Source organism: Magallana gigas, chromosome 9, assembly GCF_963853765.1.
Source record: "Magallana gigas chromosome 9, xbMagGiga1.1, whole genome shotgun sequence".
Taxonomy (NCBI): domain Eukaryota; kingdom Metazoa; phylum Mollusca; class Bivalvia; order Ostreida; family Ostreidae; genus Magallana; species Magallana gigas.
The window spans coordinates 19,140,626-19,155,065 of NC_088861.1; the positions used below are offsets into that span (position 1 = coordinate 19,140,626).

General features: G+C 31.4%; 1 protein-coding gene across 1 annotated transcript; it reads right to left on the reverse strand.

Moving 5' to 3' along the window:
- Window positions 1-2,709: 2,709 nt before the first annotated feature.
- LOC105338229 (hemagglutinin/amebocyte aggregation factor) lies at window positions 2,710-4,261 on the reverse strand. The gene is made up of 5 exons (XM_011443245.4): window positions 4,117-4,261; window positions 3,658-3,890; window positions 3,178-3,312; window positions 2,924-3,047; window positions 2,710-2,826 (listed from the first exon to the last, which is right to left on the reverse strand). The coding sequence occupies exons 2-5, from the start codon at window positions 3,878-3,880 to the stop codon at window positions 2,781-2,783; spliced, it is 528 nt and encodes a 175-aa protein (XP_011441547.3). The 5' UTR covers window positions 3,881-3,890; window positions 4,117-4,261; the 3' UTR covers window positions 2,710-2,780.
- Between the last annotated feature and the right edge of the window lie 10,179 nt (window positions 4,262-14,440).

A 14,440-nucleotide genomic window follows, 5' to 3' on the forward strand; every position in this document is an offset into this window, starting at 1 on the left:
CTGCTTTAAAAATACTCAACCAAGATTGTCCCCCCTGCACTAGTCTTTGTATCCAAGAACACTTTAAAGAAATTATAAAATTATTCAAGTTCACCATATTCAAGCCTCCTGCAAAGAGGTTTTGTGTCACGACTGAGCGTTTAATTTTATCACACTTGGATTTCCAAATAAATCTAAAAAAATCATTGTTCAAAAAATTAATAGTTTCTATTCTTGGATTTGGTAATGAAATAAGTAAATGGTTTATTTTTGGAATAATAAGACTCTTAAGTACAGTAAGTCTTCCTATGGGAGTAAGAATTCGCCTTTCCCATTGTTGGATGAGTGCAGAGATTTTTGGAATTTGAATATTATAATTTAATTCTGGAATTTGTTCTAAACTTTAGTTTAGAGTTGTTAATCATAGTTTCACAATCGTGAAACTATATTTATCAGATAAACTATGTTTTGCAATCGCAAATGGTTGTTTTCAGTGTTAATTATAGATTTACACTTCTAAAACATAGATGATCGCGTTAACTATGGTTTGGTTTTCAGATGTGAAACATAGATTAACGGCGTTAAATATAGTTTCACAGATGATAAACTAGGTTTATCGACTGTTAACTATAGTTTACGGACGTTAATCTATAGTTTACAATAGTTTTTTGATAACTATAGTTTACGAACCGTAAACTATAGTTAACTATTCGTTAAATATAATTAACGACCCCGTTAACTATAGTTTTCATTTGCAAAACCATATTTAACGGTTGTAAACTATAGTTTACGAATGATAATCTAAGTTTATCTGTCTGAAAATAACGTAAACGATAGATTTTGCAGATAAATAAAGATTCACATCTGTAAACTATAATTTACATTCGTTAACTATATTTAGAGTTGTTAATCATAGTTTCACAATCGTGAAACTATATTTATCAGATAAACCATGTTTTGCAATCGCAAATGGTTGTTTTCAGTGTTAATTATAGTTTTTCACTTCTGAAACATAGTTTATCGCGTTAACTATGGTTTACAGATGTAAAATACAGATTATCGTCGTTAACTATAGTTTTCTGTCCGTAAACTATAGTTTACAACCGTTAAACATAGTTTATCGTTTGTGAAACTATGATTAGCTTATTTTTGTGAATTTGGCGTGCCATATATATGACATAGTTTGCTACAATACCAGACCAAGTGCAGGATACGGGTCCTGAGACAGAAAAAACTCTTCTACAGTTGAAGTCAGATCGCCGTTCTTCGTAATGGTTATGATGTTTTGATAACCTGGTAGATGGCGGACCTCTCTGATGAGTGGCTGATCCTGACATCATAGATACAAGCGTCATTATGAACACTTTCATTTTTGTTCTTATACAATTGTTTTTGTAAGAATTAGAATATTTTTTATAAATGTCAATTATTTTTAAAAAGCTAAAAATACTATGTAAAAGTCAATAATGAAAATAAATATATTAACTCAGGGAAATATTTGCAACCGTTTTATTTTGCCCCTTTCACACTCGTTGTCAGCGGGCGAATTTAAGACTGGGCGACTTCCAATGTTCCAAGCTAATTCTTTAGTAGATAAGCGTGTCTGGGCGAATTTAAGACGGGGCGAAACGGTTTGCAAGTAAGTGTTGAAGGGCGAAAATACCACGAAGCGAAAAAATCCCCTGAATACAGTATATTTTGAGTTGCAAGGTACATGCATTTGAAAAAAGATTAGTTTTAAAAAAATTATCTCAACTGTGGTAAGAAGACCTTCATCAGAAAAAACCCAAAAGTTTTAGTTTTATATTCTGAGAGATATTGAAATATTGGTATTCCCCCAAATATATATACTTAATCTTATCAGACAATATACCGTCGAATTAGGCTGCAAAATAACTTGCAGTCATTGCGTTGTTGCAACATGTTGCTTACGAGTAGCACTTCAAGAATAAAAATGACCAAAGCCGACTGAGAGTTAAGACGAAAAATGAATTATTATGCTTTATTTTTCACAACATTCAGTAATGAAACATGTTGTTTACCTAACAAATAATAGTACAGTACCTAAATTCGAAATTTATCACATTGGTAACATTAGTCGACACCACATAACAAACTACTTATTGTTTTCAAAACATGCTGTTGCATGGACATTATATACAATGTTGACAGTTATATTTACTTTTAATGTGTTATTGTTAAGTCAAAGTGTGTTAGTTTTATAAAAATTAATTGATAATTCTAATCGAATATGAAATTTTCTGTTAAGGGCAATGTTTCAATATTTTTGGTTATCGTTTTTTGGGATTTTACGCGTGTATGATAATTGTATTTTTGCGAACATTCCCAAATCGTAAAAATGTTATCTGCTTAAATTCAGTGCAACGTTTGAATTTCAGACTAGAGTGTTTAAAAGAATAATGTAAATCATTCGACCGGATGATAGCTGTTTGCTTTAATAGCCATACAAAATCGTTCTTAAAAATGGTTTTGCTATTGATTCAGCTAAAAGGCAACCTTATGTTGCCATTCAGCGATCTTTACAGACATTCAAGTCAGTATCAAATAGCTAAGCCGTTGAACTAATACACTTGACAGAATTAACCAATAGCGGAAAAGTTTTGAAACACTTGTTTTTAGAAAACCATATTTTTTTTGGGGGGGGGGTGGGGGGTCATGAGTACAAAACTATTTTTAACTATCTATAAATATGTCTGACAAATACAGTAATTATTTCGACATTTATTGCAATGACAATAAACAAATAAAAGAAAACAAGCTATTCCATGGTTCATTTTACTCTAAAGTTTTGCAACTTGACAAACTTCGAACTTGAATCTTCTGTCCCTGTAAAAATAAAAAATAAATAGGGAGCCTCATTACATGCCTTCACATTGAATTAACTTTAAATTTCATAATTTATGCTTTCTTTGAAAGTACTTACTCCTTCTTGTTGTTGTGGATGCTACTCACACCTCTGATGACGTAATCAGTAGGAGCAAAATAACTGAAGGTTTTATCCCAATTATTGACCCAGCCAGTCCATTTACAGTTTTTGTGGTAATATCCTTAAAATAAACACATATTAGTTTTCAGACTCTGCTCAGAATAAAATATCAAAATGAATAAAAAATGAAAATATACTGCCATTTTGTACCTCTCATATTTCATTTTTAGATAAAATGGAAAGGTAATCACCTGATCGAGGGGTGCAGCATCTGAACTTGTACCTTCTATCTTCTTTTTTATTGTTATGGACACTGTGAACACCATTTAGATAGCCTCCATTTGAACAAGCGTGAAGCACATTGGCATCGTACTCATTGACATAACCTATAAAGTAATATGACAAGCTTATTACGCTATTGTTTGTCTTTGCCAGCCAAATAATAACCAACACCAAAGGTGCCACACCTTTGAAAATAATTTTGATTAATGTGTAACTGATCTTTCCTAAGCACTATTATTTTTGATAACGTTCAGTTGTATTCTTATATAAACAAATTCAATAGCTACATTGTAAATATGTATTCGCTCGTTATTTCTCTCTCTCTCATACATAAAGATTTTTAAAGAATTTACAATTTTTGTTTAAAATTGTTGAGAACGTCGTATTAATTTGAAGTAGCAGTGACGAAATTGGAGCCAATTAAATTGTATGACAACAAAAGTCCGTACCAGACCATTTACAGGAGATAGATCCCGAGACAGATGGAACTTGTCTGCAGTTGAAGTCAAATCGCCGGTCTTCCTTGGAGTTACTATGTTCCGATACAATGTGATAAATAGCCAACTTGTCTGAAGAGCATTGGAAGTTGAGCGGCTTGTCCCAGCTATTTTTCCATGCTGCTTCTATTTTCAGAATCATGAACACAAAAATCGCAAGCCTGAAAGCTTTCATCGTGGTATTGCTTTGAAGAAAAAAACACGTACATTTTACTTTAATCATCGTCAAAGTTGGTTTACACAAGGGTAATAAAAGCATATGATCAATTTTTTATTCAAACATTAACTCTTTACGTAGATTTATATTTCTATTTTGATAGCATATTAATTTATAAAAAAAAATATTACATAGTCATAAAATGGAATAGTTTTGAATAACAAACAGTTGTGTTTTGATTCTATATAACTTACTTTTTGTCTGAAGTTTTTCAGTAAACGAAGTTACTGCTCTATGAAAAGTTTAGGTATCACCTTCTTCTTATATATATTTTCCAGAAAGGTGCGCTCTTCTTTCTGATTTGTAAATAATTAATCATTTAATTAAATAGGTCATATTCGCTTACCAGATCCTGTTTTTTATTTGCTGGGGTTTACGTACACGATCATTTGACGTTTTTAGAATTGCATTTCGCTTTTAGAAAATTATGTTTAGAAGCGTTGTTGTCTCTGTACCTCTCATTAAAAAAGTATTATTTTTACTGTTTACAAGTACAAGAAAGGTTTAACTGTAGAGCTGTCATGACCTGTAGCTTTAACAAATCTGTGGTTTCGTGGGAGATGAAGATTACGATCTGTACACATGAAATTATGTCACCGTGTGCAAATTGGCGTTAAAACATGGCACAGGCTACGTGTGGATTGATTGTTATTTCTCGCAATGCTAGAGAATGAGGTTGTTGTCTATACTTTGTTGTTTATCTTCTGAATTTCTGAGATAAAGATTTGGGCAAATAAGAATATGACTAAAATAATCACATTTAACCGAAATAAGAAAAAAATCACAACATTTTGAAGAAAAAGTTTTACTATCGCGATATCAATAATTTGTAACTGATTCGCAATCCCATTGATATTTGTTGAAATGAATTTAGAAAGCAGAATCTGAATCTACTGATTGGTTGCATTCAATAGCCAATCGCCGAAATGTGACTTACGACAAATAAATTCTATAAAGGTTGTTTCTTTGTTATATATTTTGCAATGTCCTTGTCTGTGATAACAATAAAAATCGATTTGGTAATGTATGGTACAATTCATTTCATTAATGTCTCTATATATCAGATCTTACAATTGCTGAAAATATATACTTCCCTCTACAGATATAAGTAATAAGGAATAAAACTTTGATTATTACTAGTTTGGGGGGATCAAATATTTTATAAAGCCCTTTGGGCTATATATTGAATTTGATAACTCCGACCGTAATTTATCACATCGTTATACTCAAAGAATGATTCCTCACTCCTTAAATTAATTAATTGTTGTTTACAATTGCAGTGTTTGCTACTGTCATTTACGCACACGTGTATATCAATAATCTTTTGCTTTGAAATATTCGTTAGATTGGTTTAAAAACAAATTGTTATTCTTTTAACAATCAATCTATCTGTTGAATTTTTTTTCATAAGCAGCTATTTTATAACGATTATTTTCTTTAATTTAGGTGGTGTGTTCAGTGTCCTTAACCATGTAACATTCCTATAAAACATCGTATGATTCTATTACAGCATTACTTTTTTTGTCTAAATCTTTCTCATTGTATATACTTGAAATAATTTGGACCATGTAACCTAATTTTTAAAAAAAATAGCTTAAAATAAAATTTAAAAACCAATGCCAGCGGCACTATATTATAAGCTTGTGCAAAGATTTCACATTATGGCTGGCAGTTTCAATAATCTTTAGTCTATGGTACTGTAAATAAATATCGTGTCAGATCTAATATTTTCTTAAAATTTATCCACTTGCACCTAAATAAAATAGAATACGATAACTTGTTTTTGCCATTCACAAACCGTTCCGAAATTTGTGAAGAACCTTAAAATTAAACTTAATTAATCAACAAACTTAAGTTAGATTGTAAGTCAAATCAAATTAATTAAACTAAATTGAATTACATTATTTCAACACATCATATTTTGGCGTTATGGATATAATAAACTAGGCAGTAATTTATTGACATCTATTAAATAGTAATTAGTTTAATTACTTAGTTAATAAGAAAATATTCTTTAGTATCTTTGATGAATAGATAATTAAATAGTTTTTCAGAATTTGAGAGAGAGAGAGAGAGAGAGAGAGATGACTATAAATCTAAACGTATTTTCAATGCCAACTTCCACATCGTGACACATTATCGGTTCACTTCATTTCATTAATGAACCCGCTCCTTTTAAAACAGTTACATCGTATATTCAGTTCTCGACATCAGACTATATTTTCGAATTCATTGACCTATAAATAAAAACCACATTAATTAACATTATGCATAACCCCAACAAATAAAAACAGGATCTGGTAAGCAAAAGTAAACGTAAACAGTTAAATGATTAATTACTTCCAAATCAGTATGAATATAGCACACCTTTCTTGAAGATATATATATATAAGTAGAAGGGGTTTAAAGATTAAAAGAACGAGGAGGGGGGGGGTAAAATAAAGGATGAATACATGCTTATAGTGTACCAAATAATTTTCACACAGCTGAACCTTTAAAGAAATTAAAGTGATTGGAAAAATTCAGTTACACATAATTCAATAGGTCATGTCAATGTTTATGATGCCAATGTCTTTCAAACTTGTTCAAACAGAGGATATCTAAGTAGCGTCCATATTATTCATAACAATAATACGAAGATAGTTTTAAAATACAACTTCAGATGTTGCACCCCTCAATTAGGTGATAGAATGTCCTCCATTTTAAATAATATATGTCTATATACCGATGTCTTTTCATTTTTGTTCATTTTAATATTTTTTCAGAAAATTTTAATAAGTAAAGATTTAAGTAAGAACACTGTGCCGGGTAATTCTACCAGTGCCAAGATGGCATTCTTGCACCCGATTAAACGGCATATATCGAAAAATTCAAATATGCCATATGATAGACCATAGCTTAAAGAGTAAACAACCACCTTTGATATCATTGTATCTCACCTGTCAGGTAAGATATTTACTTTTCAAAAATAAATTCCTATAGGAAAAAAAATTTCCCATTGGAAAAAACAATATTTGAAATTTCAATATAAACCTTAAAATGAATTACATTCTTAATAATTGGAAACTAATTTAAATCTAACCTAACCGTTATCATATTTTTACAACCAAAACTAGTTAAATGTTAATAATGAAACTAATAATTCTCAAACACACACCTATGATAAGTGATTTAAGTAAGTGGGAAAGAGCAAAACATGTGTAGCCTTACTGACGTGGACAACATCGAAATCTATATCCTCTTCTTTTTTTAGTTGGATTTGGATACTAGTGAACAATTAAAACCCAGATCAATGGAAAGATCTCAATACATAGGACAAAACATTCAACAGAATGATAAAAACACAATCGAACAAAAAGGCCATGTCATCATTTTTTAAGACAAAGGTCAAATGTATTATAGCATGCACAAAGATATGACAAAATCAAGTCCACTAAGCTATCAGTCAAGTGTTTATCAATCTGAAGAAACCAACGTCATTTACATAATTATTCTCACTGATCATCATCTCATGATCATGTATGAAACTCCGAAAGAAGGACCGGTGAAAGAAGCAAAGACATCCGTTAAGGTATACCAATTAAAAAAAATATTCATTTTTATGCATGCTCCTGTTTACCTTTTTTCAAAAGAACTATACGTATTTTAATTCTCACTTCTTACTAACCACATTCGTGCTTTCTTTTGAAAGAAATGGCAGCAACAATTTACTGTCTATTTGACTTTTGTTAGACTTTAATTGAGATATAAGGATTACATTTAAATACACAACACTTGCAATTTTCAATGTTTGCTTTTATTTCGTCAACAATAATACACCAATCCATATATTTCAAGCATTGTTCTGTTTTAACCTTTGACAACTTGACATCTGAATCTTGAATCTCGAATGGTACCGTCCCAGATGTTGAAACCGCAATTCATTTTATCTTTATTCATATAAGAACAATGACTAAAATATCATACTGCATGTTGTATATTTTTAGATTTTGGTTTTTTGGTCTAAACATTATTGATATTGCTGTATTTCTCGTTTATTTAGAATATTTGATCTTTTGACACTGATCCAAAAAATGTCATAGTTATTCATTCTTTCTCGAAAATTATCACCTTTTTTTTTTAATTTCTTCATCTCAAGACTTACTCATAGAAGTTGTGGTGAATGCTTAGTACACCTCTGATGACGTAACTACGGGGGACAAAGTAATTGAAAGTTTCATCCCAGTTGTTAAGCCATTGGGTCCATTGGCAGTGTCTATGATGATGTGCTTGAAATACATTTATATCAAATTTATACATTTCACCTGTAACAACTACAGTTGAACTTCGATATCTCGAACACCGATATCTCGAATACAATGAATATGTCGAAGTGTTCCAGCCACTTATTTTTTAAGTATTTTACCCTCGATATCTCGAATACTCGAATATCTCGAAGTTTTTAAACAGAATCCTATCTAGTTCGAGATAACGAAGTTTGACTGTATTAGATTTTTTCAAAATGAACAATGTAAAAGTATAGTTGATTTTGGGGTTTTTTTTATTACATGATTTTTTATATTTTCAGTTCAGCGTTGAGCATTAAGTTAGAAATCAAAGTTACCCGATCTTGGAGTGCAACATCTAAATTTGTATCTTCTGTCTTCCTTGAAGTTGTCATCACAGGATGAATGACAATCTTTAAGTTCTCCTTAAAGATAGCTTAAAGGTGCTTAAAGGTAGCTTAAAGACGATCTTTAAGCCACCTTTAAGCTACCTTTAAGCTATATGAGTTGCTTAAAGATGGCTTAAAGAAAGCGTAAAGATGGCTTAAAGGCAGCTTAAAAACTATCTTTAAGCCACCTTTAAGCCACCTTTAAGGACAACTTATAGGTCCTTAATGTCCAAACTTCTTTAAGCTACCTTTAAGCTACTTTTAAGCCATCTTTAAGCCACCTTTAAGCCACCGTTAAGCCATTAAAAAATCTTTTAATTCAATATTGTGCTTAATTTACCAACAAAATATATTAACTATATGATAATGATAGAAAAGGTATTAAAAACCGTTTTTGTTCTAGGAAATAAAATGAAAAAAAAAGTAATCAAAACTCCCAAGACGAGGATTAAACCCGGGACACTTCCTTTACCAGCATCACCTCGCTTCCTCTGCGCCACGGCTACTTACATATTAAGGGAGGTTTTTATATTCTATATATCAGTCGATATTGAATCAATGTATTCAATGTGTATTTTTTACTTGAAAAGATTTTGACTTCCATTCAAATTGTAACAATCAATCATATCTAATATATAAATTACATGCATGCATATATTTAGAATGAAATACGGAACTTGGTCTTCAGTGAAAAAAAATATATTATACCATAATGGAAACCGTTAGGCTTATTTAGTAAATAAATTTAAACCGAGTAGATAAACGTTCATCTAATTCACAGCTAAATGAAATGCAAGGAAGAGGATGAAATCATTTCTTTTATTAAATGCATTGAAACTATTAGGGTATACGTTCTACGCAATTTTCCCGGTTTTCATGATCACGGCACCGTTCCAGTATGTTTAAACATTTATTTGTATACATGATTTTTAGACTATCAATTCTATAACAAACAATATTACCAATAACGGGTGACGTATTTACTGCATGTGGCAATTGCAAATGATGTATACATATACTTGTACATACAATTGTATGATGTACCAGGCCGGGTATGTGACATATTTACTCTTATACATATATTTAAACAATTAACCCCTATTTATGATCACCGGTACAGGAATTAATTAGCCTCTAGATTTTACTCTTACATACATGTATCTTTAATTTGTAGACGTTACATTTTTAAAACACAGAGTTGGGAAATAATTCTTTGAAAATGAATTACAAATGTAAATAAACTTTTATTCACTAGCCTTATCGTATACTCGTACATACTAAGATTTAACGCCTTTAGAAACACTGACTTGCACCTGGGCACACGACACACCTGTTGTGTATATCTTGTATATTCTGTGTTAGTTCCGGGGGTTTTCTTAAGTTGGACAAACAATAGACTCTAATTAGATATACACAAACATGCACCTGGGCATAAGACACAACTGTTGTGTATATCTTGTATATTCTGTGTTAGTTCCGGGGGTTTTCTTAAGTTGCACAAACAATGGACTCTAATTAGATATACACAAACGAACAAAACTATGTCTAGACAAACAAAGCAGTAATATCCTGCCCGATATAACAAAGGCAGTTGAGAGTATTTTCATCTTTAACATGTATCTAGCAGATCTAGAATTAGACCTAGAAATAATTAAAATTGAAAAAAATACATACGGATGAACTAAGAGAGAGAGAGAGAGAGAGAGAGAGAGAGAGAGAGAGAGAGAGAGAGAGAGAGAGAGAGAGAGAGATTTCATCGATTAATTTATAATAGGAAACAAACATAATTAAATATAATTTCATACACAAATTTAGATACAGAGACTGCGCTCACCCCTACAATAATTTTGAAAAAAAAATTATAAAGAATTTTATAACGGCAATCTGTGTCCATCGGAGCGGTGTTGATGATAGCGATATGTGTTTAATGGCACGAAAAATAAAACCGCCTGGAACATCCCCTCCCATTCCTTGGAAATTATATCATCACTCGGATCACCCCCTCCCCTCCCTATAAAAGAGCTTTTGCATTTAATACATGTTTTTATTGTTCAGTTTGATCAAACCTGACTTAAAGGGAACTTAAAGATGGTTTAAAGACAACTTAAAGGGAACGTAAATGCCACTTAAAGATGCTTAAAGGTAGCTTAAAGATGGCTTAAAGGTGACTTAAAGAAGTTTGGACATTAAGGACCTATAAGCTCAGCTTAAAGGTGACTTAAAGGTGGCTTAAAGATTGTATCTCCTTTAAGCCACCTTTACACCACCTTTAAGCCACCTTTAAGGACTTGCTTAAAGATTGTTTTTCGCCCTGTGCATGAACACCGAAAATGTTTTTACATGCATTGACAGGTTGTAACACTACCTCTAGAATATATGGTTTGAGTAAGGGACAAATGTTAAAGAAAGTAAAAGCTAATTCACCTTATTACAAGGAGGTTTCCTCTTACTTTCTAACAAATTCGCCGATGCCATCTAAAGAAATGCTTGCATCTCAAGGGGAAGAGGTTATAGCTGGTTTGTTTGCTTGCGAAGGACTAGACATACTGAGGATTTCGGAAATTTGTCACTAAAACATCCCGTGTTGAAAAACAGGTACAAGTATGCAGTCTCCCACCAACATAAGCAGCTGCAATATATCGCATTTACCGAGTAACCATCAAGTACAACAATGGATAGGTAATAACCTGGAGCCAAAAGACTGGGGATGGAAGTTGTAAAACGGGATTCTGGTTCCAACGAAAACACATCTACCCCCTGCACCCGAGGAATTATTGAAAATAATTCGCTGTAACTGCAAATCAAATTGTGAATCTACACGTTGCAATTGTAAACTACATGGTATTGTTTGTTCCATGAGTTATGGGGAATGCCGTGGTACGAGTTGCTCTAATTCTATTGATGGAGACATTAATTTTGATGATGAATGAGGATCACTTTATGAACTTTTATCGACTTTAAATTGACTCAAACTATCAACATTTTTTTTTTTAAAAACTTATATGTTAAACATCTATTAATTAATTTTTAAAATACATTATGTCTGTATGTATTTTGATAGTAAACTCTTAGATAAAAGTTTGTCACAATGTATCAATTGAATTCTTTTTTGACAAATTTGTGACCCAAAATATCATTAATTTCAAGCAAAAAAAAAGATTTCCCTTTAGAGGATTTAGGTGGATTTTTTATTTAAGTATAATATGAACGTATAGAGGCGTATGCCACAAAAAAATTTCTGTTTCAATTTGTTTAAGGCCATCCCCCAAATTTTGCTAAATTGACTGGACTATTGATGGAATATGTATTAAAGCCGAATAAAACTTAAGTTTCCATCATGAAATTGTAGGGGTTTTGCTAGTCAGGTTCAATGTGTTCCCTGTCTTTACTTTATAGGTTATAAACAACAAGCGGATTTTCGTTGAGATTAATTTTTGAATAAAGAATAAATAAACACTCTAAGTATATGCATCACTCAGGGAGAGGGTTTTTTTCGTTTACCGTGTCGATGATGCTAAAATCGTGTTTCTTCTCATTACACATAAATAAAAATTTATAATCATTCGACATTAATGAATATCAGAATTATAATGCTTCGAGTATCATTTGATAGAGGAATTATCTAATTTGAGGCATGAAAAACGTGATTCTATTAGTAAACAAACTGTTCTTCCATCATGTTTTCATTGTTGGAAATGAGGTGAACATGTAAACTTTCAATTACTTTTTATGAGTACTTTCTTGTATAAAACACTTAAAGGGGAAGGAAACTAAAAATATGTTGTACAATAAATCAATTAATTATCATCTACTATAATTGTAAATCGTATTTATTTTCATTAAAAACCCCGGAACAATGAATAAATCAAGAAAATCGATCGTTTAATTTAAATTTCCCGCCGCCATGAGGGCTACCATTGAACTTTAATCTATGACATCACACCATCTATTCCGGTTTGTCTTATCAACATAACATCATGATATTCGCTCTAAATGACAAGTTCTGGAAAATTTGAAACAATATTGATTTGAGACCGTTCTTTAACCTTTGCAAACTACAAACTATCGTCAAATGGAGCATGTTCGTTGAAATCTAAAAGCGGAGGTAAGTGTCTGAAAAATCTCCGCGTAAATGTGGAATCATTGTCAACAGATGCCAAGTATCATAGAAAATGTCTGCCGTCGTTATTTCGACATATTAATTCCGACTTTAAAGAATGAGTTTTAAACACCCCGATAACAATTATAACATTTAATTCAGTTAGCGAAGAACTTGACTTGAAATAAAAAAAAAATTAATCGAGGTCGTTTTAAACTTTGAATGATAGCAGATTAACAGCTGTCATTTACTTATGAAAATGCATCTATTTATGCATACAATGATACATGTATTTATTCTTTAGATTGACGTGTGAACTCAAACATTATCAATTTTGTTTAGTCGATTATTTTAGTAACAGAAAAGCATAAACCAGCGTTAATAATATTTAGAGCACTGTGTACATTGATTCATTTGTATATGTAAACCAAACCGGAATAGATGGTGTGACGTCAAAATAACTAATTTTTTTGGTTTTTAATACAAAAGAGTTCTACATCATGTCAGCCTCCAGTAAATACGATTTCTCCAACTTCAAACGTTCATTAAAGCTTAATTACGTATTTTATTTTCAAAACAGCATGACCACATGTGATAATTTACACCACTTTATTAAAATAAATGAATTATGTTTTTGACTTTCCTTCCCCTTTAATCTTACTTTATTTTAATCTCAAATTTAATAGATCTCAATTCCTGATTGTAAAGTTTGTGATTTGATTGTTATTACCTGAGTTCCTGTGGTGTGCTAACTCTTGTATGATTGAATCCATCTGTCCCATTTCCATTTGTTTTTTCATCGCAATGACGTCCTTTAACAGTGAGTACATCTGATTTGTGAGCGACAGCCGGATTAGTGACTCTTGGTTCAGCTGCTGTCTGAGGTTGTCGATATCTTGTTGATTCACTGGGAATGGATCGTAAAAGGGTACTGCGTTTGTAATGTTTTCAGAAAACCCCTGTACTGCGTCGTTTGTAATGTTTTCAGATTGCTCGTTTGGTGAGTAGGGAGCTTCCGTTGTTGCAGATCCACTGACCCCGCAGAACACCAGCATGAGAACAATCACGTGAGTCATCGTGTCAAGAGTAATGCTACAATAAACTCCTAATTAATTAAAATATTCTGTTTGATGCTGAACAACATAGAGAAAGTTGCAATGTAGTGTGTAAAGTTCTGATGTTTTCAAAACTAAGTAAAAGAAATACACGTTTGGAATAAGACTGTTTTAACGACCCCATCCCTCCACATATTAACTTTAATTAGGGAGGTAAGCACTTGAACGATAAAATATTAAGTGTGACACTAGAAGGCAATCACTGCAAAGAATACTTCTTCTATTCTCAGTAAAAATAATTTAAAAACCCTCCCCGAAATCTTTGATACTTTATACAGTCAGGAGATTATCCCTAGATAAAACTAATATTAATACGTTTGGAAAAAAAAACACGAATTTAAAATAATTAATTTTCAATCAAAATAACTTTTTTGATCTCCGCTCTTTTTATTCCTTATGTAAAACATGAAAGGATATTTGATTAAATATTCACTGTTAGCCTTTTCATTTTGAAATTATCACGACTCAAATTCAAAATATGAAACGGAATTGGATACCATAAAAAATAAATTCAAATTCATTAAAAAAAAAGCATTGAAATGAAGCTATTTTTATTTTTTTTTAATCTAGCTCATTAATATATTGTAATCTTTATAAGCTTACTGAACTAAAAATAACTGACTTTTTATCATATCAAATAAAATAATATT

What these genes read in the sequence shown, in the direction of transcription:
- LOC105338229 (XM_011443245.4), bottom strand. Translation starts at nt 3,880, where the DNA reads ATGAAAGCTTTCAGGCTTGCGATTTTTGTGTTCATGATTCTGAAAATA. An exon ending in ATGCTGCACCCCTCGATCAG is followed by an intron (nt 3,048 to 3,177) that starts GTGATTACCTTT and finishes GTTTATTTTAAG; the next exon opens with GATATTACCACAAAAACTGT. An exon ending in ATCCACAACAACAAGAAGGA is followed by an intron (nt 2,827 to 2,923) that starts GTAAGTACTTTC and finishes TTATTTTTACAG; the next exon opens with GGACAGAAGATTCAAGTTCG.